Below are 23,418 nucleotides of genomic sequence, written 5' to 3'. Positions count from 1 at the left end.
ATTCTCAGACCCCCTCCCTCCCCCTAGCCGCGTGACGTATTATGTGTACGGCCCCAAACTAATATCGGATTCGTAATCAGCGACCCCAAAAACCCCAAGTAACCATTTTCAAGCGAATCCAAGCAATTGCAAAAAGTCTATTAAAGCAATCCAAAAACACAAATTTTTGGTGTCTTCAATCCCATTTTTTGAAAAAAAATTTAATTTTTTTTTATTTTATGGATATTGGTCTTGTAGTGCACATTACAAGATTTAACTTAAGACCTTGTGGAAGTCTCTAGCACGTCAGGTTAAAGAGAAAAAAAATGTTGAAAATCCTCAAAAAAGCGTTTTTGGGGTCTTTACCCCCACTTTTCTCAAAATCCTGACGTGATGGGCAATTTTGGAATTCGGTATCGTGTTCAGCGTCCAAAAATACATCGGAAACCATTCCGCTATCTCATAAAAAAAGTAAGTCTTTTTTTGTTGACCTGTGTAGTTTTATTTAAAATAAATATTTTTTAATAATTTTTTTTTCATTGGAATTAAGATGTTCAAAAATTTAAAATTCAAATCTTTTCAAATTGAACAACTCATAAGAATATTATTATAAAACATAAAGATGACCGACTGATAAAATCATTATTTTATTATTATAAGAATATTGTTACTGTAATTTCTTCAAAATTATTTGTATAGTTTCAATTCAATTAACATTTTCTAGAATTTTTAACTGAAATTCTACTTTAAATCAATAACATCAATTGAAGGGCTGTCTGCAATAAGGGAATGAACGCATGGTTGAAAGGGATAATACCAGTCAGGTAGCAGCGAGCGGCTCAAGGCTTGTCACTGCTACCCGACTGGTAGTATCCCTTCCAAGTCTCGCGTTCGTCCCCTTATTGCAGCCAGCCCTTCAATTATTATTCAATTAAACTTTTTCAAAAAAGTTAATTCTACAGAATTATTAGTTAAAAGTTCGAAAAACAATAATTTAATTCTACGAGAAATCAATTATTTAAATACAAAAATAAATAATATTGAATGTTTCTTAAAATTTAATTTTTACGAAGAATTGAAGGGCTACATAGAATAAGGGGACGAACGCGAGGCTTGGAAGGGATAGTACCAGACGGGTAGCAGTGACAAGCCTTGAGTTGATATTATCCCTTTCAACCACGCATTCGACCCCTTCTTGCAGCCAGCCCTTCAATTGAATTCCTGAGAAGAATTTAAATAATAATTTTTGAAAACAATTGAATTCATGAGAAGAAATTTATTAAAATTTTTGAAAATAATTGACTTCTTCACTGAGAGAAAAGAAGGTACACTGCTGTTCATTTGGAGGTTGTGTATCGCAATTCAAATTTGGATCAACTGCGCACTCTAAAGGGGCGTATAACGCGCCCCTTTAGGCTGCGGTTACACCTCTGCAGGCTGCCTGCCTGCGCAGGCAGGAGCAACGAGAGTAAGGGAGAAGTTTGAAGTCACTGACTCTCTTACTCTTGTACGTTATCATGACAACCTGCAGGCAGGCAGGCTGCCTGCAGAGATGTAACCGCAGCCTTAGAGCGCGCTGCTGACTCTTGACATGGGACGCAGTGAGCTCGCATGGTCTCCATAACCTAGGTTATTTGACCATGTGGTCTCACTGCGTCCCACGAGTCAAGAGTCAGCAGCGCGCTCTAAAGGGGCGCGTTACACGCCCCTTTAGAGTGCGCACTTGATCCAAATTTGAATTGCGATACACAACCTCCAAATGAACAGCAGTGTGCCTTCTTTTCTCTCAGTGTTGAGGAGAATTTTTAAAAATTTTTGACAATAATGCTTGAGAAGAATTTCCCTATTTATTTATAAAGATAATTTAATTCTTGACGAGAATTTTCAAAAAATTTTGAAAATAATTTAATTTTTGCAAAGTATTTTATTACTTTTCAAAAGAATTGAATTCTTGTGATAAATAATTATATTTATCAAAATAATTGAATTTTGGAAAAGAATTTTATTAAAATTCCTTAGAATAATTGATATTATGGGAAGAATTTATGCGATTTTGTTGTTTATCAAGCTAATTAAATTCTTTTGCAAAATTACTTAAAAATTTTTGAAAATAATTGATTTTTTGCGACGAATTAAATGTTATTTATGAAAATATTTGAATTATTGCAACGAATTTTATTGTTTTATTGAATAATTGAATGTTTCTTAAAATTCATTTCTTTCGTCAAGTTTTAATAAAATTTTTAATAATTATTGTATTACAAATATTTAAAATTCTGCGATGAAAATCATTGAATTCGTAAATGAAATTTTATTATTTATGAAAATAATTGAATCTTTTGATTACCGTACATTTTACCGAATCCACTTTACCGAACGTCTTTTTTACCGAATTGCATTTTTACCGAAAATTTTTTTTCCGAACGCCGTTTTACCTAATGCACTTTTACCGAATCCAATTTACCGAATGCATTATTACCGAATTTTAATTTACAAAGAAATTTTGATTATTCTAGATTAAAATTTTAGTAAAAATTTTGAATGCAAAGTAAAATTTACTACTGTAGTATTAAAAGTATTATTGTCAATTTTTGCTATTCTCGATGTAAATTTTAGTAAAAATTTGTAGTGCAAAGTAAAATTTATATGAGAAGTAGGCAAAGTATTTTTGGTAATTTTTTGCTATTTTCGAATGTCATTTTTTTCGAAACTTTGTTTCCCTAGCAACCGTCAAAATTGTTATTCGTAAGATATAAATTTTTCGTCAGTTCACCTTCATCATTTATTTCAAAATTAGTTTTGCTCATTTTCTATTCATTTTGATTTTTTATTATTTATTTGTAGAATTTTCATACATTTTATAAATTTTAACTTTTATAATTAAATGTGTTCATTTATTACATTTTTTTTCTTCGGGATCTTGTCAATTCGGTAAAAAGGCATTCGGTACAATAGTTTTCGGGAAAAAGAGCTTGCGGTAAAATGGTCAATAGGTAAATTTTTCATTAGGTAAAGTGGATTCGGTAAAATGGTCGGGAACCGAATCTTTTCGTAGAATTGTATCAACAAGTTTTTTTTATAATTAAATCTGTTGATAAATTTTATGAAAATAGTAAATATTAAAAAACATTGAATTGCGAAAAACTTTTGAAAATAATTGAAATTTTGCAAAGAATTTTATTCAAATTTTTGAAAATAATTGAATTTTTGGCGAAAAATGTTGCTAATTTATAAAAATAATTGAATTGACGAGATATTCATTAAAAATAAAAATAAGTGAATTCGTGCAAAGTATTTTATTAAATTTTGTTTAAATAATTGAAATTCTGCCAAGAATTTAATTAAAATTTTTGACAATAATTGAATTCTTGAGAAGAATTTTAATATTTATCAAAATAATTGAATTTTGGAAAAGAATTTCATTAAAAATCCTTAAAATAATTGATTTTATGGGAAGAATTTCGTTGGTTATCAAGATAATTGAATTCTTTTGCAGAATTATTTAAAAATTATTGAAAATAATTGATTTCCTGCGACGAAAAAAATAAGGGAAATTTAGGGGAAATTTTCAAAAATCAAAAGGGTACGTTTAGGGGCCAAAATTAAAAAAAGGGGACTTTTAGGGAAATAGGGGACAGACTGTGAAGAATGAATTTCTATAACTGAGGATCAAGTTTTCAAAACCTGATAAGTAAATTAATATTTTCTTATTTCGAGAAATTGAAATAAATGACATTTCTCACATAACCATTACCGTTAATTTTACAGATTGGAAATTTGTAGAAATGGTACGCTTTCAGGAGAATCACCGAAGCATATATTCCTACGAAGTACGATAATTTTTGTTCCTAATTATTTCTCTACAAAAAATTTAAAAAAAGTTACCTTCGCATACACTGCACATAGTTGTCTGCATGCCCTTCAGTTTCGATAATTCTATCGTGTGTTCAACTGCATTTCGTAGATGTTTTATTTGATCCATTGCAGTCTCAATATATTTAGCAATTTCTTTTGCTTTACTGAGACTCTCGAGATCTTCGATTTTAATGTCAGTTTTGAAGAGTGTTCGACACCATTCAATTTTCTCATTGTCCTCCTCTTTTTCAGGGACAATTTTTTCATGATCTAAAATAACTCTCGATGGTGTCTCGCCATTCACAGTACAAACATGATGATATAATTGAGCTAATTCATCGGACATATTTTGTAAATCATTTTGAGCTGAATCAAGAGAACTTCCAGCTTCTGCCGCTAATTTTGAGAGGATACTCACGTCCGATTCGAGTAGCATACTTCGCTGTTCGGTGTCAAGAAGCTAGAAAAATAAATAAAAGTGAGAAGAAAAAATTAATTATATTTCGATTAAACAAAATTTAAATAAATATGGATGAACAAACAATATAGTTAATTTGGTTTTTTTGGGAGGGATGAAATGTGAGCTATTTCGATATTATCGAAATTTAGAATCCGTTTGAATTTTATTTCTAGGTAAAAAATAAGAATTAAGATTCATTGAAACATTTCGATTCTGCAAAAAATACACATTACGAATTATTGAATAATAAAAAAATTAACTCAATAAAATCTAGTATAATATAGCAATAGTAATAATAATAATAAAGAAAAAAAATTAAAGAATAAAAATATTTAAATATAACAACTAATTAATCAGACGAATTTTAAAAATTTTAATAATTATAACTTTAAAATAGTAAAGATTATAAAACTTCATTTAATTTATTATTGTCTTTTAAAATAATTTATAATTTTTGAGGATTTTAAGTTTTGAACATTTGTCAAAAGTTTAAAAAATACTTAGTTAATGTGTCTACTTCTACATTTTTCAAGTTAAAAAAGCATAAAAGCATAAGAATTTACATGCTTTCCGAAAAGAGATTGAAAGTAAATTTAATTCAAAAATTACAAATATTTTACAAGTTATTTTCTTAACGGTTCCGCATATTTATTCAGATTAAAGTGATTATGAAATTAAAAACAATTTTTTTTTCTTATAAGAAGAAAAATTTTTTCAACTTCTGTCAAAAATAAATTTTGATTATTAAAATTTATTTTCATATTAAGTAATTTTAAAGAAGATTAAGGAAACTTTATTTCTAATGTAAATAAATTTTAAATAAAGTTTTGGACCAATAAAAGAAATTTTAAGTGTGCAATAAAATAATAAAACTAATAATAATAATAATAATAATAATAATAATAATAATAATAATAATAATAATAATAATAATAATAAAAGAAATAATGAAATAGAAAAGTTTCAATGAATGGTAAGAAGAAAATAGTAAAAGTTGATTTTCGATTATTAAATTTAAAAAAGTGTAATCTTGAATGTCATCAATTGCAAATATCGTGCATACAGGCTCTGCGAATATGAATCATGCTAAAGTTAGAAGTGTATAAGAGACTTATTTCAACAATAAATGATTTTAAGCACATTCTTTCCTCAAAGCCATTGTGCACAGGCGTTTATATTATTTTGATATCTATTCATCGTCATATTTCGAAAGATGATCATTCTCATTTTAAATATCGACACATGAATTTGAACATCAAATTAAAAAACATTTTCACAACAATATAATTAAATAATTTCATAAATTTTTTATTAAAATAATTTTAAAGAACTCTTAATTTTGTTGCATAATAAAAGAATTTGGAAAAAAATTCAAGTTTTATTAATTTAAGTTTAGAATTAAAAAAGTTATTTTCTTCAATTTAAATAAAATAAATATAAATTTCAATGTGGTTTATAAATATTAAATTTAAAATACTGTTACAATTAAAAAAGAATTTTATTCTTTAAGTAAAATATAAATATAAATTCAGGCCTCAGATCGACTTTAAGGTGCAAAAAAGTCACTTTAATCGCGATTAAAGATAAATTTTATCACATTTTTCTTAAAAAATTAAAAAATTTTTTAAGAACACGATTATTTTTAAAAAATCGTAATAAAATTTACTTTAATAAAAATTAATTACATTTACAATAGTGTTTGATAATTTTTCAATTAGGACTAATTACTTCTGAAACGTAATTTTTTCCAAAAAATTAAAAAATAATGCAACTTCTCCAAAAATCAATTTTTTTCTAGAATTTTTAACTAAAACTCTCTTCTAAAAAAATTATTTTTAAAAATTTTGAGAAATTTCTTTAAGAATTCAATTACATTGAAAACAAAGAAACAAAACCAAAATTACATTGTTTTTAATTCAGTTTTACAAACTTTGGAATATTAAAATATTCTTCAATTATATATTAAAAAATTCAACAAATTTCTATCAACATTTTTCAAATAACTAGGTTCTTTAGAATTTTTAATTAAAATTATTTCAAATTTTTATTTCTAAAAATGTCTTCTATAACTCCTCGAATATTCAATTGAATCGTGAATTTCAAAAAGGGCTCAACTGGGATTTTTTTTCAAATTTTACTTTTTTGCATTATATTACACATTTATTGACGTTTTCTTAAAAGGAAAATTTCATCTGAAGTACTTTTAGCGGAGAAAAAATGTATTAAAGTGTGTTTTCCTTTGACTTTTAACCTAAGATGGTTTGTTTTCTAACAAAACAAACTTTTTTTTTCTTCTGAATTGTTTTTTAGTTTAAAAAAATTAATACATTTTAAAATTAAATAAATAAATTGTTTCTCGATAGTAAAACATTTCATTCATATATTTTTTTATAATAGATGTAAATATTTTTTGGATTGTTTAAATTTAGTATATGATGTTTTTGTTTTTCGTTCAAAAATATAATCCATTTATTTATTTCTCTTTTTTAACTACATTAGCTTTCGCCCGACAACGTTGGGCCTCTTCAGATGAGAATTCGAAGTGGATTAATTCCTTAATTTACTTTTTTCAAAAGCGCATTTTTTATAAATTATATTTTTTTAAATTGAAGGAATTAATCCATTTCGAATTCCAACGTTGAAGAGGCCCAACGTTGTCGGGCGAAAGCTACTGTAGTTAAAAAAGAGAAATAAATTAGTGGATTATATTTTTAAACAAAAACATCATATACCGTAAACTGGGGCTATTAGGAACAGATTTCAACTTTAAAGTCTTGCAACTTTTTTGTGTATTGAAATATTGCCTTAATTTTTAGTCTTTTTTCCTGATCTTGGCGAGCACATTGGAGGGTTAAATAATTACCTTGATCAAAGCTAAAATTTTAAGCAAAAAAGACGAAAAAGACGCATTTTTTCGAAATTACAAAATGGGGCTATTAGGAACAAGGTGGTAAAAACCATTGGAAAACGTATTTAAAGTTAAAGAAGTTATTTTTTATTGCTCGAAAGTAAACACAGAATATAAAACAAATGTAAAAACAAAACTAAAAGAGCGAATGTGTGTTTTAAACGTTGCTGGTATCATCAGTTGAGGTCGATGATGGAATCACTGGTCGTTTTTTTGCGACTTGTCGGTACCAAAACTCTTCTATAATTTCGAACCATCTTTGAACACTAAAAACCAAATTAGGTGATAAAAAACAAAAGAAATTACGAAAAACTTACGTTTCGACAACACACTTTAACAATTCGGAAGAAATAATTGTGTTCCTTATATACCCGCCATTTGTGAATTTTGGTAACACAATTTATCGATAAACGGCGCCGATAGCATCAACTCCACCCGAAAACAGAATTTTGTTCCTTATAGCCCCGGTGTTCCTAATAGCCCCAGTTTACGGTACTAATATATTTTTTTATTAAAACGATTAAATTTTTTTCATAAATGAGGCATTTCACGTCAGAAATATCACGATTTGCAAAGGGTATACCGATTTTCGCAAAACTTCGTGGGATTATAGTTCTATATAAGAAACTTCTTTCCCCCAAATTTTTTCAAAAAAAATTCAAAATTGTTGTAGATACGCCATTTTGAATTTTAATATTAATTTTATAAAATTTTGAAAATCTCGAAATATTGTTTATGGATTTTCATGAAATTTACACATTTTTCAGGTAAAAGTATGTACTTTAAAATGCAAATAAAGTTATTAAAAGAAAATTAATTTTTAAATAAAAAAAATTTTTTTAAATTTTTAAAACAATTTTTTGTTTATTTACTCTTCTCTGACAAAAATGTTATTAACATATTTGGATTCCTTATGGATTCACCTTTAATTTCATAAAAAAAATTGATGGAGACTCAACTGGTTCCGAAGATATTGAAGTTTTTGTAAAAAAAAGTATCGCTGCGCCATAGCACCATACTGCACAAGTCGCGTAGTACGTTACCGCAGTTGTGCATAGCTGCTGTAACTATGACTATTTTTTACAAAAACTTCAATATCTCCGGAACCAGTTAAGTCTCCATCAATATTTTTTATGAAATTAAAGGTGAATTCATAAGGAATCCAAATATGTTAATAACATTTTTGTCAGAGAGGAGTAAATAAACAAAAAATTGTTTAAAAAATTTTTTTTTAATTTTTTTATTTAAAAATTAATTTTCTTTCAATAACTTTATTTGCATTTTAAAGTACATACTTTTACCTGAAAAATGTGTAAATTTCATAAAAATCCATAAACAATATTTCGAGATTTTCAAAATTTTATAAAATTAATATTAAAATTCAAAATGGCGTATCTTCAACAATTTTGAATTTTTTTTTTAAATTTGGGGGAAAGAATTTTCTTATATAGAACTATAATCCCACGAAGTTTTGCGAAAATCGGCATACCATTTGCAAATCGTGATATTTCTGACGTGAAATGCCTCAAATTTCAAAAAGGGCTCAACTCTGACAACTATAGGGGAGAGGGCCCCAAGATGGACATTTCCTATAAAATTTTTGTTTAAAGTGACAGCATCTTCTCAATTTTTTTATTTTTGTTGTTTGTATAGACGAACATTTTTATGCATATTTGAAAAATAAAACCAGTTTTTTTTCTACTGCATATCACCTGAATTTTTTGTCAAAAAAAGTTTCATTTCCGATTTTTCTCAAGTCGATAAAGTTATTTAAATTTTTGATTTTAGATAGGTATTTATCGTTATAATATTATTTATTTATCATATAATAATATTCTAAAATGATTTTATTAATATTTTGTTTGTATACAATTTTTTTCTGGGTTTCAAAAAATGGTGTCATTTACCCTAAGATGGACACTTTCGAGACCCTAAGATGGACACCACATTTCAATGTATTTATTTTCATGCTTTCGATTACACATTTTTTTAATAATTTTGTAAGCCTCGTAATTGAGATTTTTTATTTTTACCGCCATGGAATGTAGAGCTATCGATAGAGAATTCGATATATCGATATATCTTAACTTGTCAAATTAAAGTTAAATATGTTATTTTTTTTATTCTCAAGTTATAAAATTAAGATTTTTAATAATGTTATTCCCAGTAAATAGAATAAAATGATTAAACATTAGTTTAAAAATTAATACAGGATGTTTATCTTTAATTTACCACACTTTAAAGTGATTTTTAAGAAGGTGTCCATGGGGAAAAACCTGAAGATGGCGTCGAGTGGTTGACACGCATTTTGGGTCGGTCGTGAATTAAATTATGTTTTTTGGTGAATTTTGAAGGCGGGATGTGAGAGTGCTTAATTAGTTGGGAAAGAAAGCGGTCTTCATCAGCAAGAAGTGTTATCAGCACGGTTCTTTGCTGATAAAGTGTGCTTTTTACTTTTTAGCAAAAGATCATAGACAAAATTAAGGTTAGGATTCAGGAGGAAAGTATTTCCGGTGTAGTCCCAGCTAGAGCTGTAAAGATGGAGTTACGTGCTGAAGACGACCAGAGGATTACCGTACATTTTAATGGTCGAGATTATAAACAATGCAAACAGTTGTGTTGATTTTAACAACACAAGTGAATGCAATACGCCAAAGAAAAGAAAACCAGGTCGACCGACTAAAGCTTCAAAGGAAGCACTTAAGAATTCTAAAAGTGCAATAATGTTAAAAGATTTTTTTGCCAAACCCAAAGAACCTAGTGAAAAAATATTAGAAAATCGGGAAAAATTGGTTGACGATACAGTGATCAGCAACAGTGACAAAACATATATTTCGGAATTTACATTTGAAAAAGTGCTACAAAAAGTTCTGAAACATTGGTGGGAAGAAAATGTAGAACCATATTTAAAAAAGATTGAAGGGAAAATTAAAAACCTGGAAAATTTATTATTGGAAAAGGAAGAAAGAGAGTATAGAGAAGAAGCAGCAGCTACTGCGTTAGCTAGGGCAAGAGATAGAGAGGTTTCATGGGCAGATGAAATAGTCAACCTAAAGAAAGCAATGCAAGTAATGAGTGTTCAGTTAGAAGATTTACAATTGAATTTAATCAAGGAAAATGAACGAGCAAGCGAAAACTTGACGGAAAGGATAATAAATACCCCAACACACGTAGACATAGTTGAAAATAATCGAGACAGTTTAAGTACAGAGGGAAATCTCAATAACAGCGGTCAGATGCCAGACCGGATGTCAAAAATGGAATTAGAGTATGAAGAGAAGGAAAGAAACTCGCGAAAGAAAAACATTATGGTTTGGGGTTTCAGAACTTCGGGGAAAAATGTGATAAAAGAAGCTAAACAGACAATTTATGAGATAACAGGAGTGACGTTAAACGTAGTGAAATGGCGTGCCATTGGAGGAGGTCTTCTTCTTACTTTGAACTCAATGGAAAACAAGAAATGGATCATGTCAAGGAAAAGCTTGCTGAGAGGAATACCCATTTTCATCGACGACGATCTAACGCAAAGGGAAAAGCAAATTCAAAATTGGATAGAACTTACAACAAACGAGGCCAAACATAAAGGACAGGATACAAGAATGGGATATATGAAGTGGCGAATCAACAATCAATGGTTCTTTTGGTGTGAAGAAGAAGGAAGGCCAAAACAGCAGACTTTTCGAGGATATAGAAAACAAGATAGTGAAAACTAGAGACTTTAATGGAATCTTGTGGAATATAGCGGGCTGTAAAAAGGTAAGAGTAGTTTGGGATTATTTAAAAAATTTCGATGTAATTGTTCTTCAAGAAACGTGGCTAGAAAAACAATATGAAGAGAATTTTATTAATACACTAGACAAAAATTTTATATGGACTACGAAAGCAGCTGTAAGGGTAAATAAAAAAGGAAGAGCGAAAGGGGGGCAGATAATAGGCATTAGAAAGAACTTAGGGAAAAATATCGTTTTCTGTGATTGGAAGTATGGGGTAATAATAGAAGGGGATCATATTGAAACAGAGGATAACAAATTTAAAATTATTACAGTCTATAACAACATAATGTCAAATATAAAAAAACATATAAGTGTAATAATAGAGGAAGCAATTAAGGAATCTAAGGGAATTTTAATTTTAGAAGACTTAAATGCGAGAACCGGGTGCGAAAATGAAGCAAATGATGATTTGTACGATTTAGATCGCAATTATACAAAGAATAGGTTATCAGAAGATGTAGTATTGAATTCAGAAGGTAGGAAATTACTCAATCTCTGTGCAGAATATGGTTTGAAAATTTTGAATGGATGTATAAAGAATGACTACGAAGGAAAGTTAACTTACATTGGCGAAGCGGGAAGCTCGGTGCTCGATTATTTAATTGTCAAAGAAGACGAAGGAATTAACCCGATCAGTTCTTTGAGAGTAGAAAGTCGGGTGGAGTCTGACCACTTGCCTGTAGCATTTAAAATTCGTTTGAAAGGGGAAAAGGGAAAAAAAGTAAAGAAAAAATAAAGGGGAAAAAGTTGATAGGAGAAAAATTATGGTGGGACGAAACCAAAGAAGATAAATATTGTGAAGAACTAAAGCAAATGTGGGAACCTAAAGGGGAAGTTACAAATATAGAAGAAAGATGGGATAGGTTAGTTTTTAACGTTAAAGACGAAGCTGCAAGAAAAGCTGGTATGATTAAAAAAATCTATGAAGGAGACTTCAATGCAGATAAATCAGAGCAAATAGACGAAGAGTCTATGCAGCAAAAGAAAGTGGTATGTGAATGTTTAAAAAAATTCCGCAAGACAAAAAGTGATTTGGATAGAGATCAATTGAGAACAGAAAAAAATAAACTAAAAAGTTTATATGTCAAAATTAAAAGAGAAAAAAGGAAGGAGAAATGGAAAAAAGTCGAGGAGAGTCAAAACACAGAGGATTTCTGGAAAGCAATAGGGAAATTTAGAAAAAAAAAGAAAAGAACACCTAACAAAATAGGAAAGGATGAGTGGAAAAATTACTTTCATAACCTGTCAGATGAAAAAATAAATGAAGATGAAACCGTTGAAAATTTTGAAACCGCAGAGGGAATTACTGATTGTAATGCTGATGAAGAATCGGACCTCAATAAAGAAATAGAAATGGAAGAGTTAATTCTATGCCTAAGGAAAATGAAAAAAGGGAAAGCTGCAGGAGAGGACGGATTAACAGCTGAATTCTTGCAAAATCTAACATCCACGTGGTTTATTGAATTACATGAAATAATTAAAGTAATGTGGGCAACAGGAAATATAAGTTCAAAATGGAAAACTGCTAGAATAATGCCAATATTTAAAGGTGGAGATAACAATGCAACACTAAATTACAGAGGAATATCGTTATTAGATGTAGGGTATAAAATTCTGACAAGAATAATGGACAATAGACTAACAAATTGGTTAGAAAAAAATTCGATCCTCAAGGAAACTCAAGCGGGCTTCAGGAAAAAGAGATCAACAAGGGACCACGTATTTGTTTTAAACTCTCTAATTAACAATAAACTCAAAAATGAAGGGGGGAAACTCTATGTAGCATTTATCGACTTGATGAAAGCCTTCGACACAGTTGACCGGAAACTAATGTTCCGAAAGTTAGAAAAAAGAGGGGTCAAAGGTAGAATGCTTATTATGATTAAAAAAATTTATGAAGAAACATTGAATGAGGTGATAACTAATAAGGGTATAACAGAAAGTTTTAGAACAAATAGAGGTGTACGCCAAGGTTGTCCCCTTAGCCCAACCTTGTTCAATATTTTTATGGATGACATAGACGATAACTTAATTAAGGAGAACATCGGAGGCACGGTAATAGGGAAAGAAAAAATTTTCATCCTTAAATTCGCAGATGATATTGCACTAGTCGCAGATTTCCCGGAAGGCTTATCGGATATGCTAAAATCACTAGAAAATTTTACAAAAAAAAATAAACTCGAAGTTAATGTTAAAAAATCGAAAATAATTATATTCAGAAAGGGAGGAAGGAAAAAGAGGGGTGAATTTTGGAGTGTAAACGGAGAAAATATCGAAATAGTAAACGAATATAAGTATCTAGGTTTTTGGTTTTCGACAAAATCGACATTCAGTAAACACATTGCAGCAGTATCAGGAAAAGCTCAAAAAGCAATAAACGCAGCAAGGGGGGGGTGATGAAAAGAGCGAATATTAACAGTTTAGATGGGAGATTCTACTTACTCGATGTGCTCGCCAAGTCAGGTATGTTATATGGAATAGAATTATGGGGATGGGAAAAATCAAAAAAACTCGAAACAACACAAGGGCGATACTGTAAAATGATTATGGGTTTAAACCAAAACACCCCTAAAGCTACATTTGGAAACTGGAATCGGGAAGGAGAAATATTGAACTTGAAGCCAGAAAAAGAGCAGGTAAATATCTTTTGGAAATATTGGAAATGGACGAAGAAAGGTTGCCCAAAAATGTCTTTGGGAAGAAATCAGGGGAATAAAAAATCGAAATCCTTCAAAATGGGGCCAAAATTTTGTTAAAGCACTTCAAGAAGTAGGGGATGGCATTACTCTTAACTTAATCTGAGATAGGGCGGATTTAGACAACATAAGAAGAAGTTTAGAGCTAGGGTTAAAGACTAAATTAAACCAAGATATACAATTAGACTGGGGTAAAGTAGATAAATCTAGTTATTGCGAAAATTATAAACATATAAAAGTCGGATTTGAGAGAGAAAGTTACTGGAACTCCAAAGAAATCACAGGGAAAGACAAAGAAGTTTGGGCAAGATTGAGATGTGGGAACATAGAGAGATCAGGAAATAAAGGGTATAAAGACATAAGATGCAGGGCATGTAAATTAAGCGAAGAAACCTTGACTCACATTTTAATTTGTAAAGAGGTAAGAAAGATTGTTGGTCCTGAAGTAACAGCAGAAATAGAAAAATGGCAGGATAATATGTCACAATTTGAAATAGTATGGGAATTTCGTAAAAGCTTAATGAGAGAGCCGAGCTTGCCGCTTTGTCAGTATTTTAATAAATTCGAAACTGTAACCAAAGGTCTAATCTGATCGGTTGTACATGGAATTATACGTCGATATTTGTATTTATACCTTTGTAATTATTAACTAGGCTTAAGTTGAGAGCAATTATGTACTTGTATTTTAGTTATTAACATAATTAAGGGATGTATAAATGTAAAAACCTACGAGGTGTACATGGAAAGAATAAATAAATATTATATAAATATTGGTAAATACCAAAACTTAAGTTAACAAGAAATAGATAATAAATAAATATTAAATTACATTATTAATAAATAAATATAAGTAAATAAATAAAAAAAAAAGAAGGTGTCCATCTTGTGGCCACTTTTTTTTTGGTCAAAAATTTTAACAATTAGAAAAAATGCTATAAAAAATGTTTAAGTTCAAAATAAAATTTTATCTCAGTGGCCATAAGTTACCTAATAAATTGTACTTTCATTTAGTATAAAACATTTTAACATATCTTATTCGGTTTGGATTTTAGAGCCATCAATCGAAGAGGTGTCCATCTTGGGGCCCTCTCCCCTATATAATATCAATTTTCTTCAACTCACTGTTATTAAGGACAATTCTTTTATCATTTTCTCATATAAAATAGCATCTAGTTACTACGAAAAAAGCTGGACTCTTTTAATCAAAGCTGTTTGATATGATCAGTTTTTTGTGTCCCTGGTAAAACTTCAAAACACCAAGTTGAGCCCTTTTCGAAATTCTCGATTAAATTACTTTCTAGAATTTTCAACTAAAATTCTCCTTTAATTCAAATATTTTTAACAATTTTCTGAATGTTCTTTAAGAATTGAATTATTAGAAAAAAAGAAAAACGTTCACTTAAAATAATTGTATTTTAAGTGAACACTTTTCTTTTTTTCTAATAATTTTTTAATTCAATTGTAATTATATTTTGCGCAATTTTGATTATTTATTATTATTTATTATTCGAAAATTTATCAATTAATTTTATTTTCAAGAATTCAACTACAGTAGGATCTTCCAATAGTACAGTCGTCGGGAATATTGTGCACTATTGAAAGATCCTACTGTAGTTTCAAAAAAATTTCAATTAGATTTGTTCGAAAAATTGAATTTTGAAATTGAATTGTTTAAAAAAATATCTACTGAATAACTCTTCCAAATTTGAATTATTTTCCATAAATTTTAATTAAAATTTTTAGAAAGTAATTTGTGAATTCAATTATGTAAATACAAAAATTCAATTATGTAAATACAAAAATTCAATTTTTTATAAAAATTGCAGCTGTAACTCTTCATGGCTAGTTTGTTAAATTTTTAAGGTAAAATAGAAAATAATATTTTAGAATATTTATCTAAACTTCTCTAAATCAATAATTTTTGAAAATTCTGAGAAAATTTAATTGTTTAATTACTAAAATTTAATATATATCTATATATATATATAAAATCAGACTTTTGTCCGTACATTGCTCAGAACTTTAAATTTCGCACATAATTATTCGTTTTAGGCATCAAGGATTCCAAATATACCAATAAAAAATTTCGTGTATGTATGTATGTATGTATGTATGTATGTATGTATGTGTGTCGGTATGTCACAGAATCTTTGTTCGAGCATCACTTAAAAACGGCTGAACCATTTGAAACCAAATTTGGCAGAATGTTAGACCTTGGGCCAAGGAAGGTTTATAAATTTACAGATTTGAAAAATATTAATTAGAACGGGAGATATTCAATTTTTTCAAAAAATTCAAAAATCAAAAATTTTCAAATTTTACATTTTTTTAAAAAATGCTTTCAAACTTTCTATAATTGAGTATAACATGTTATTTAGTCACATTTTAGAATAGTTTTGCCAAAAATAATGTCCTATAACTAAGATGTAAGTATAAAATTTTTTTTAAAAAATTCAAAAAATCGAAATTTTTCAAATTTTATATTTTTTAATAAATTGCTTTTAAACTCTCTATAATTGAGTATTACATGTTATTTAGTCAAATTTTAGCATAATTTTTAAAAAAGTACTGTTCTATAACTAAGACGTAAGTATAAAAATGATTTCGAAAAATTCAAAAAATCGCAAATTTCCAAATTTTATATTTTTTAATGGACTGCTTTTAAACTATCTATAATTAAGTATTACATGTTATTTAGTCACATTTTAGCATAATTTTGCAAAAAATAATGTCCTACACGGAGAGAAAAATCAATCGTTTATAGCATGAATGCTTTGTATTTTAAAAGTATGAAATGTTAGTATACTATGACTGCAAGAAAGTATACTGCGATTGCAAGAATCCTATGCTTTTTCGGTATTAGACCCTTGCAACTGGCTATTAGGCCACGCCCAGAGCCTGGGCCGACCAATCACATTGCAGAAAACTTTTACCGAAATCGCATAGGTTTCTTGCAATCGTAGTATGAAGAACTTCATGCTAAAAAGCCCAGATATTTCTCTCCGTGTATAACTAAGATTTAAGTATAAAAATGTTTTCAAAAAATTAAAAAAATCGCAAATTTACAAAGTTTACATTTTTTAATGAATTGCTTTTAAACACTGTATAATTGAGTATTACATGTTATTTAGTCACAGTTTCGCATAATTTTGCACAAAAAATGATATGATTAAGATGTAAGTATAAAAATATTTTCGATATCAAAAAATCGAAAAAATTATAATTGTTATTAATTAATATCAAGTTTAATTCAGTAGTATTTTTAAGGTCTCTGATTAAGATTTTGACGTCAAAATAATGCAATTCATAATTATTTATCCAATTCATTCAGTATTCTTTAATTAAAAGAAGTTCAGAGACTTTAAAAATGGAGATGTTTTATAATAAATATTTTATGATAATTTTCCATAATTTTAGATTTTTTACCAAAGGGTAGAGATAACAAATTAAGTAAAGTATTTTTGAAGAGCACAAAAATAATGAAGCTTAATGCCATAAAAAAGAAGAAAAAATGTTGAATTTGAAGAAATTCGGTTTTTTGAATTTTTGCTAATTTTCCATAATTTTAGATTTATTACCAAACATTGAAGACTTTTAAATAAGTAAATTATTTTTGAAGAGCACAAAAATAATGAAGCTTAATGATATAAAAGAGAAGAAACAAATGTTAAATTTTAAGAAATTGGGATTTTCGAATTTTTGATAATTTTTTATTTTTTGCTAAAAGGTGGAGACTATTCAAATAGTAATATTATACTACCGAAATAGCTATTGGTAACTAATTATTAATTTTCCGGTCAAATTAAATTTTCGGCTTTTTTCTGATTTTCCAGATTAGTAGAAACATTGTTAAATGTATTGGTAGAAACTAAAACCCGTCAAAGACGGGTACGACAGCTAGTTATTTATAATAATTGTAACTTTAACTCTTCATTATTTTTCTTTAAAGTTAAATTTTAATTTACTCTTTTTAAAAATAATTGAATTTTAGGAAAATTGTAATAAAATAATTCTAAGAGTTAGTTTTTTTTAACTATTCTTATATGTAATTTTTTGGAAAAAAATTGATTTTCTTATTTTCCTAAAGATTTGGACTTTTAAATAAACAAAACATTTTTTGGACTCCAATATTTTTAAGAATTACTGGACTGAAATGAAAAATATTGTAACTGAAACATGTTTTTTTTGTTAAAAAGTACCTATCCCAAGTTCGAAAACCAACGCGGCCCAACACTGGCCCAGTATTGGCAAAGCTGGCATCGAGACTTGGCAGACAATATTGGCCCGACTTTGCGCCGACTCTTGTGGTGTTAACCGCGGTTGGACGTCGGCAGCCAGATCTCGGCAGACATTACTGTCCCAATATTGGCACCAAATCTCGGCAGACATTAATGGCCCATTATTGGCAGCCAGATCTCAGCAGACATTAATGGCCCAATATTGGCTGCCATTACTCCCCCAGTGTTGACAAAATTAGAAAAAAATAAAAATAATTTTTTTTTATTCAATTAACTAATTAATTTATAACATTTATACGGCTTATTTCCCTAATTTAAACGCAAACTTACAAATATTTGAAAAATTCTTACCTCTCGCGGGGATCGATACCTGAACCTGACGCTCCACAGCCTAACACTCTGACCACTCTGCTACTCTGACTTGAAGTCGAGGAAGCAAAAGGGTTCTTATAAGCTACACTACACTGGCCAATACTGTGCCATTATTCGGCCGAGCTACGTCCCAATATTGGCAATTATAATTTGCCATCATAGATACAAAATGATAGACATTAATGTGCCATTCTTGGGCCAAGCTACATCCCAATTCTGGCAATTATATTTTGCCATCAAAGATACAAAATGTTTGCCATTAAAGTGCCAACAATGAGCCATTAATGGACCGATCTTCGTCACATCACTGGCAATTGAATTTTGCCATTAAAGATTGATCAACTTTGCCGTGAATGTGCCGTTATTGGGACAAGCTACGCCCCAATACTGTCAATTATAATTTGCCATGAAAGATACAAATTTTTTGCCATTAAAGTGCCAATAATGAGCCGATCTTCGTCACAACACTGGCAGTTGTCTTTTACCATTAAAGATTGATCAACTTTGTCGTGAATGTGTCATTATTGGGCCAAGCAACGCCCCAATTCTGGCAATTATAATTTGCCATGAAAGATACAAATTTTTTGCCATTAAAGTGCCAATAATGAGCCGATCTTCGTCACAACACTGGCAGTTGTCTTTTACCATTAAAGATTGATCAACTTTGTCGTGAATGTGCCATTATTGGGCCAAGCAACGCCCCAATTCTGGCAATTATATTTTGCCATTAAAGATACAAAATTTTTGCCATTAAAGTGCCATTAATGTGCCTTTAATGGGCCAATCTTTGTCACATCATTGGCGATTGAATTTAAAAAAATTTTAATATCATAATTCATGGTATATTTTTAATATTTAATTATTATCTGAAAATTTGACTAGAATCCATTTTGAAATCAATTTTTACTACAAAATTCTACGAGAATTTAATTATTTAAATGCAAAAATAAATAATTTATTGAATAACTAAATGTTTCTTAAAATTGAATTATGAGAATTAAATTTTAAAAAACATTCATTTATTCAATAAATTTTCTTAAGGAAATAATTTGCATCATTTCTATTTCTTAATTACAATTGCTTTAAGAAAAATTCAAAGATTTTTAAAAAATGAAGGAAAAAAATGTTTATAAATTCTATTTGTCAATTGCAAATATTAATTGAAAGTGAAATTGAAAATTTCTTAATTTTTAGATAATAAAGGAAAAATTTTACTCAAAAAAAGGTTTCTGTTACATTTATTCACGAATTTCTTTAATTGTAAAATTATATGAAAACATTAATAACTTCTTTTTTAAATTAATACTTAATTAAACTTTTTCAAAAAAATTAATTCTTTAAAATTGACAGTTAAAAATATAGAAAATTCAAAGTTTCAAATATTTTAATTTGAATCCTTTTCAAGCTTATTCAATTATTTAAATACAAAATAAATAATTTATTGAATACCTGAATGTTTCTTAAATTTCAATTCTTATAAAAAATTATACCAAATTAAAATGGCATTAATGTGCCTTTAATGGGCCGATCTTCGTCACATCACTGGCAATTGAATTTTCCTATTAAAGATTGATCAACTTTGAAAATAACGTGCCGTTATTGGGCCAAGCTACGCCCCAATACTGGCAATTATAATTTGCCATCAAAGATACAAAATGTTTGCCATTAAAGTGCCACTAATGTGCCATTAATGGGCCGATCTTCGTGACATCACTGGCAATTGAATTTTGCCATTAAAGATTGATCAACTTTGCCAATATTATGCCGTTACTGAGCCAAGCTACTCCCCAATACTGGTAATTATAATTTGCCATGAACGATACAAATTTTTTGCCATTAAAGTGCCAATAATGAGCCATTACTGGGCCGATGGTCGGCACATCACTGGCAATTGTCTTTTGACATTAAACATTGATAAACTTTGCCATGAATGTGCCGTTATTGGGCCGAGAGCTGGCCCAGTCTTAAAAAATTTGAAATTCTGACCATCGGCACCATCATTGGCCCAGTAATGGGACGTTTTGGTTACCAATAATGGCCCAGTAACTACTGCCAATTCTCGGCAGACATTACTGCACCAATGATGGGCCGTTTTTGCAGTCTTGGCATTTCGCACTTGGGTAATTATTATCTATTAAGGTACTACTACACTTTAGAAAAAAGTCTTAAAAGGTCTTAAAAGACCAAATTTAAAAAATTTTTTCTTAGGTCTTTTATTATAAATATTTAAACAACTTTTTTGCCTATATTAGTTCATATTTGGAGAATAAAAATAATGGTTTGTTTTTAATTTTTATTTAATATCATAATCTGCAGATAGCATCCAGATCGAAACTCCAAAAAGTTAATTGTCCAATTGCGGACAGTTTATCTCAAGATTGACAAATCGAAAACAAAAAATCCAAACTGCTTTTTAAAAAGGAAGGTGTCTTGCATATAGAAATCCACCACCATTAATGAAAAATGGACTAAAATAAAAAAATAGAAGATGTTTCAATAATTTTTGTCATAATACACTATGTTTTTCAGTATTATTCTAGTCTGCAAAAATGTTTTTTTTTAATTTTTTGACCATTTTCTGGTGAATTCTCACACAGAACATGCTAACAAACAAAACGAGTTATTATTTATAAAAATCGGTTCAGTAGATTCAGAGATAAACTGTCCGCAATTTGAGGAAACGTTATTTTGAGAAAAACGCGTTTAAACTTACATATGTATCGTTAGAGGCCATCCATAAATTACCTAAAATTCTTTTGCAAATTGAAACCCCACCATTTTTTTTTATGTCAGACACTGTTACATACACTACCGTCCACGAGTATCAGGACGATTACATTTGACTCTATGAAAAAACATGCCATCACTTTTTCAATCATATCTCGGAAATAAAAGGATATACAAAAAAAACTTTAATACGGTTAGAAAGCTGATTAAATTTTGCGTAAAATAAGCCATCTTTGAAGTCATTTTGTTAACTATTTGTGGAGTTGTAGAGTGAGAAAGAAATAAAAAAAATTATGAAATTTTCTCATTTTTGTCTCTTGACTTCAACTTTTTCAAAAATCTAGAAAAATTTAGATAAAATTTTTCTAAAAACACAGAAATCTTCGTTAGAATTTCAGCTTTAAAATATGCCTTCGAAAATTAAAAAAGGTTAATCCGTCTTCGATATAACATTAAAAATGTGAAGCCGTATTTCGACCGATTGGTGCATTGAAATTCAACTGTGACGACTCGATTCGATGGTTTCGCGCGGCAGCAAATGAGAGAGAAAACAAGGACGAATTTATGCTGGAGAATAATAAATAATGATGTTTCACGAGTAATATAAAGAAACTCGAAAGTTCATCGTTCCCCCGCATGAATTCGTCCCTGTTTTCTCTCTCATTTGCTGCCGCGCGAAGCCAGAATCGAGTCGTCACAGTTTAATTTCAATGCAACAATCGGTCGAAACACGGCTTCACATTTTTAATGATATATCGAAGACTGAAATTCTAACGAAGATTTCTGTGTTTTTAGAAAAATTTTATCTAAATTTTTCTAGATTTTTGAAAAAGTTGAAGTCAAAAGACAAAAATGAGAAAATTTCATCATTTTTTTTATTTCTTTCTCACTCTACAACTCAAAAAATAGTTAACGAAATGACTTCAAAAATGGCTTATTTTACGCAAAATTTAATCAGCTTTCTAACCGTATTAAAGTTTTTTTTGTATTTCCTTTTATTTCCGAGATATGATTGAAAAAGTGATGGCATGTTTTTTCATAGAGTCGAATGTTTCTACTGGTCGTAACAAAAAGCTGGACCCCACCATCCCCTTAAAGACTTACTTAATTTGTCAATGACTTTTGACATTAATTGAATATTTTTTGAAAAATTTCCTTTAATTTTTTACAATTGGTTATAAATACTTCTTCTTCTTCTTCTTCTTCTTCTTCTTCTTCTTAAATGACTTTAGGCTTTGCCAACTGTCAGAACAAACACTTAGAAGAATAAGAGTTAAGAATTAAAAGTTTCCATGAAATTGGTTAATGTGAAAAAAAATGGCGTCAAACGCGATTCGGTAAACTATATAAATCTATGGCGGTTGATGAACACGTGTTGGGAGGTAAAAATGTGAATTAAATGTTTATACTATTGCAAATATGAGTTTAAGTTAAAAAAAAGTCTGTTTAGAATCATTTCCTCCGAATACTTGAAGTTAGACACTTTAAAATTACAAATAAGCCAAAATTAGAGAACTATAGACATTGTGAGGTGAATCCTCACTTAAATTAGTGCTTGAGAACTGTACTTAGGAACGGTCAAAACCGAACTCCCTTATAAATACTTGAGGAGGTGTTTTCTGAAGCCATAAGGAGTTAAAAAATACAACAACAAAAAATAAAAATTTTTTAAATTCTAAAGAGTAGTACCTTAAAAATATTGTCGTTCAATTAAAAGTTTGAAACTTTAGAAACATAATTTCTTAAAATAATTTTTGGATAATTTAAAAAAAATATCAAGTCTTTGGAGAATATTAATTAAAAATTTTTAAAATGATGGTTTCCTCAAACATTTTAATGATAATTCTAAAAATTCTTATCTAATTATGATTATGTATAATTATTAATTAAGATTTATGTAATTAATTTTGTAAATATTTAAATAATACAAAATTTAAGAATGAATTTTTTTTTAAATATTTTAAAATGATTTTTTAAAGCTAATTTTCAGTAATTTTCATTTGAAGATTTTTTATTAAAATTTTGGAGATTTTAATTCTTTTCAAAATTTGTAATTAAAAGATTTGATTATAGTTTTTTTCACACCATAAAAATCGAAATAAGTTGCAATTTATATCAAAAAAGTAGTATTTTGTTGCAGTATTTAGAAAAACAGTCGAAAAAGTAGCATTTTTTGAAAATTTGTTAAATAAACCTGTCTTTTTGAAAATAGTTGGTTAAAGTCCAAAAAGTCATACTATCCGAGACCTGTAAACTTTAGTATCCTTTATAATTATTATTTAGATATAAATTGAAAATAACTACATTAAATCTAAAATACAATTACCATTAGGTATATTTAATTAATAACGAATAACTAAATTTTGAATTAATTGATAAAATCAAATTCATTTGTCGGTGGAAAATAAGA

General features: G+C 28.7%; 1 protein-coding gene across 2 annotated transcripts in view; it reads right to left on the bottom strand.

Annotated features, from left to right (window-relative positions):
• LOC122499084 (protein bicaudal D) overlaps positions 1 to 23,418 on the bottom strand; it is a 74,140-nt gene that overhangs the window by 18,817 nt on the left and 31,905 nt on the right. For both annotated transcript variants that reach the window (XM_043607160.1, XM_043607161.1), the window contains one exon: positions 3,865 to 4,294. In XM_043607160.1, coding sequence (XP_043463095.1) covers positions 3,865 to 4,294 — 430 coding nt within the window. The remainder of the gene's footprint in view (positions 1 to 3,864; positions 4,295 to 23,418) is intronic.

Source organism: Leptopilina heterotoma, unplaced genomic scaffold, assembly GCF_015476425.1.
Source record: "Leptopilina heterotoma isolate Lh14 unplaced genomic scaffold, ASM1547642v1 Lhet_165, whole genome shotgun sequence".
In the NCBI taxonomy this organism is placed as follows: Eukaryota; Metazoa; Arthropoda; class Insecta; order Hymenoptera; family Figitidae; genus Leptopilina; species Leptopilina heterotoma.
This window is presented reverse-complemented; position numbering and strand designations above follow the sequence as displayed.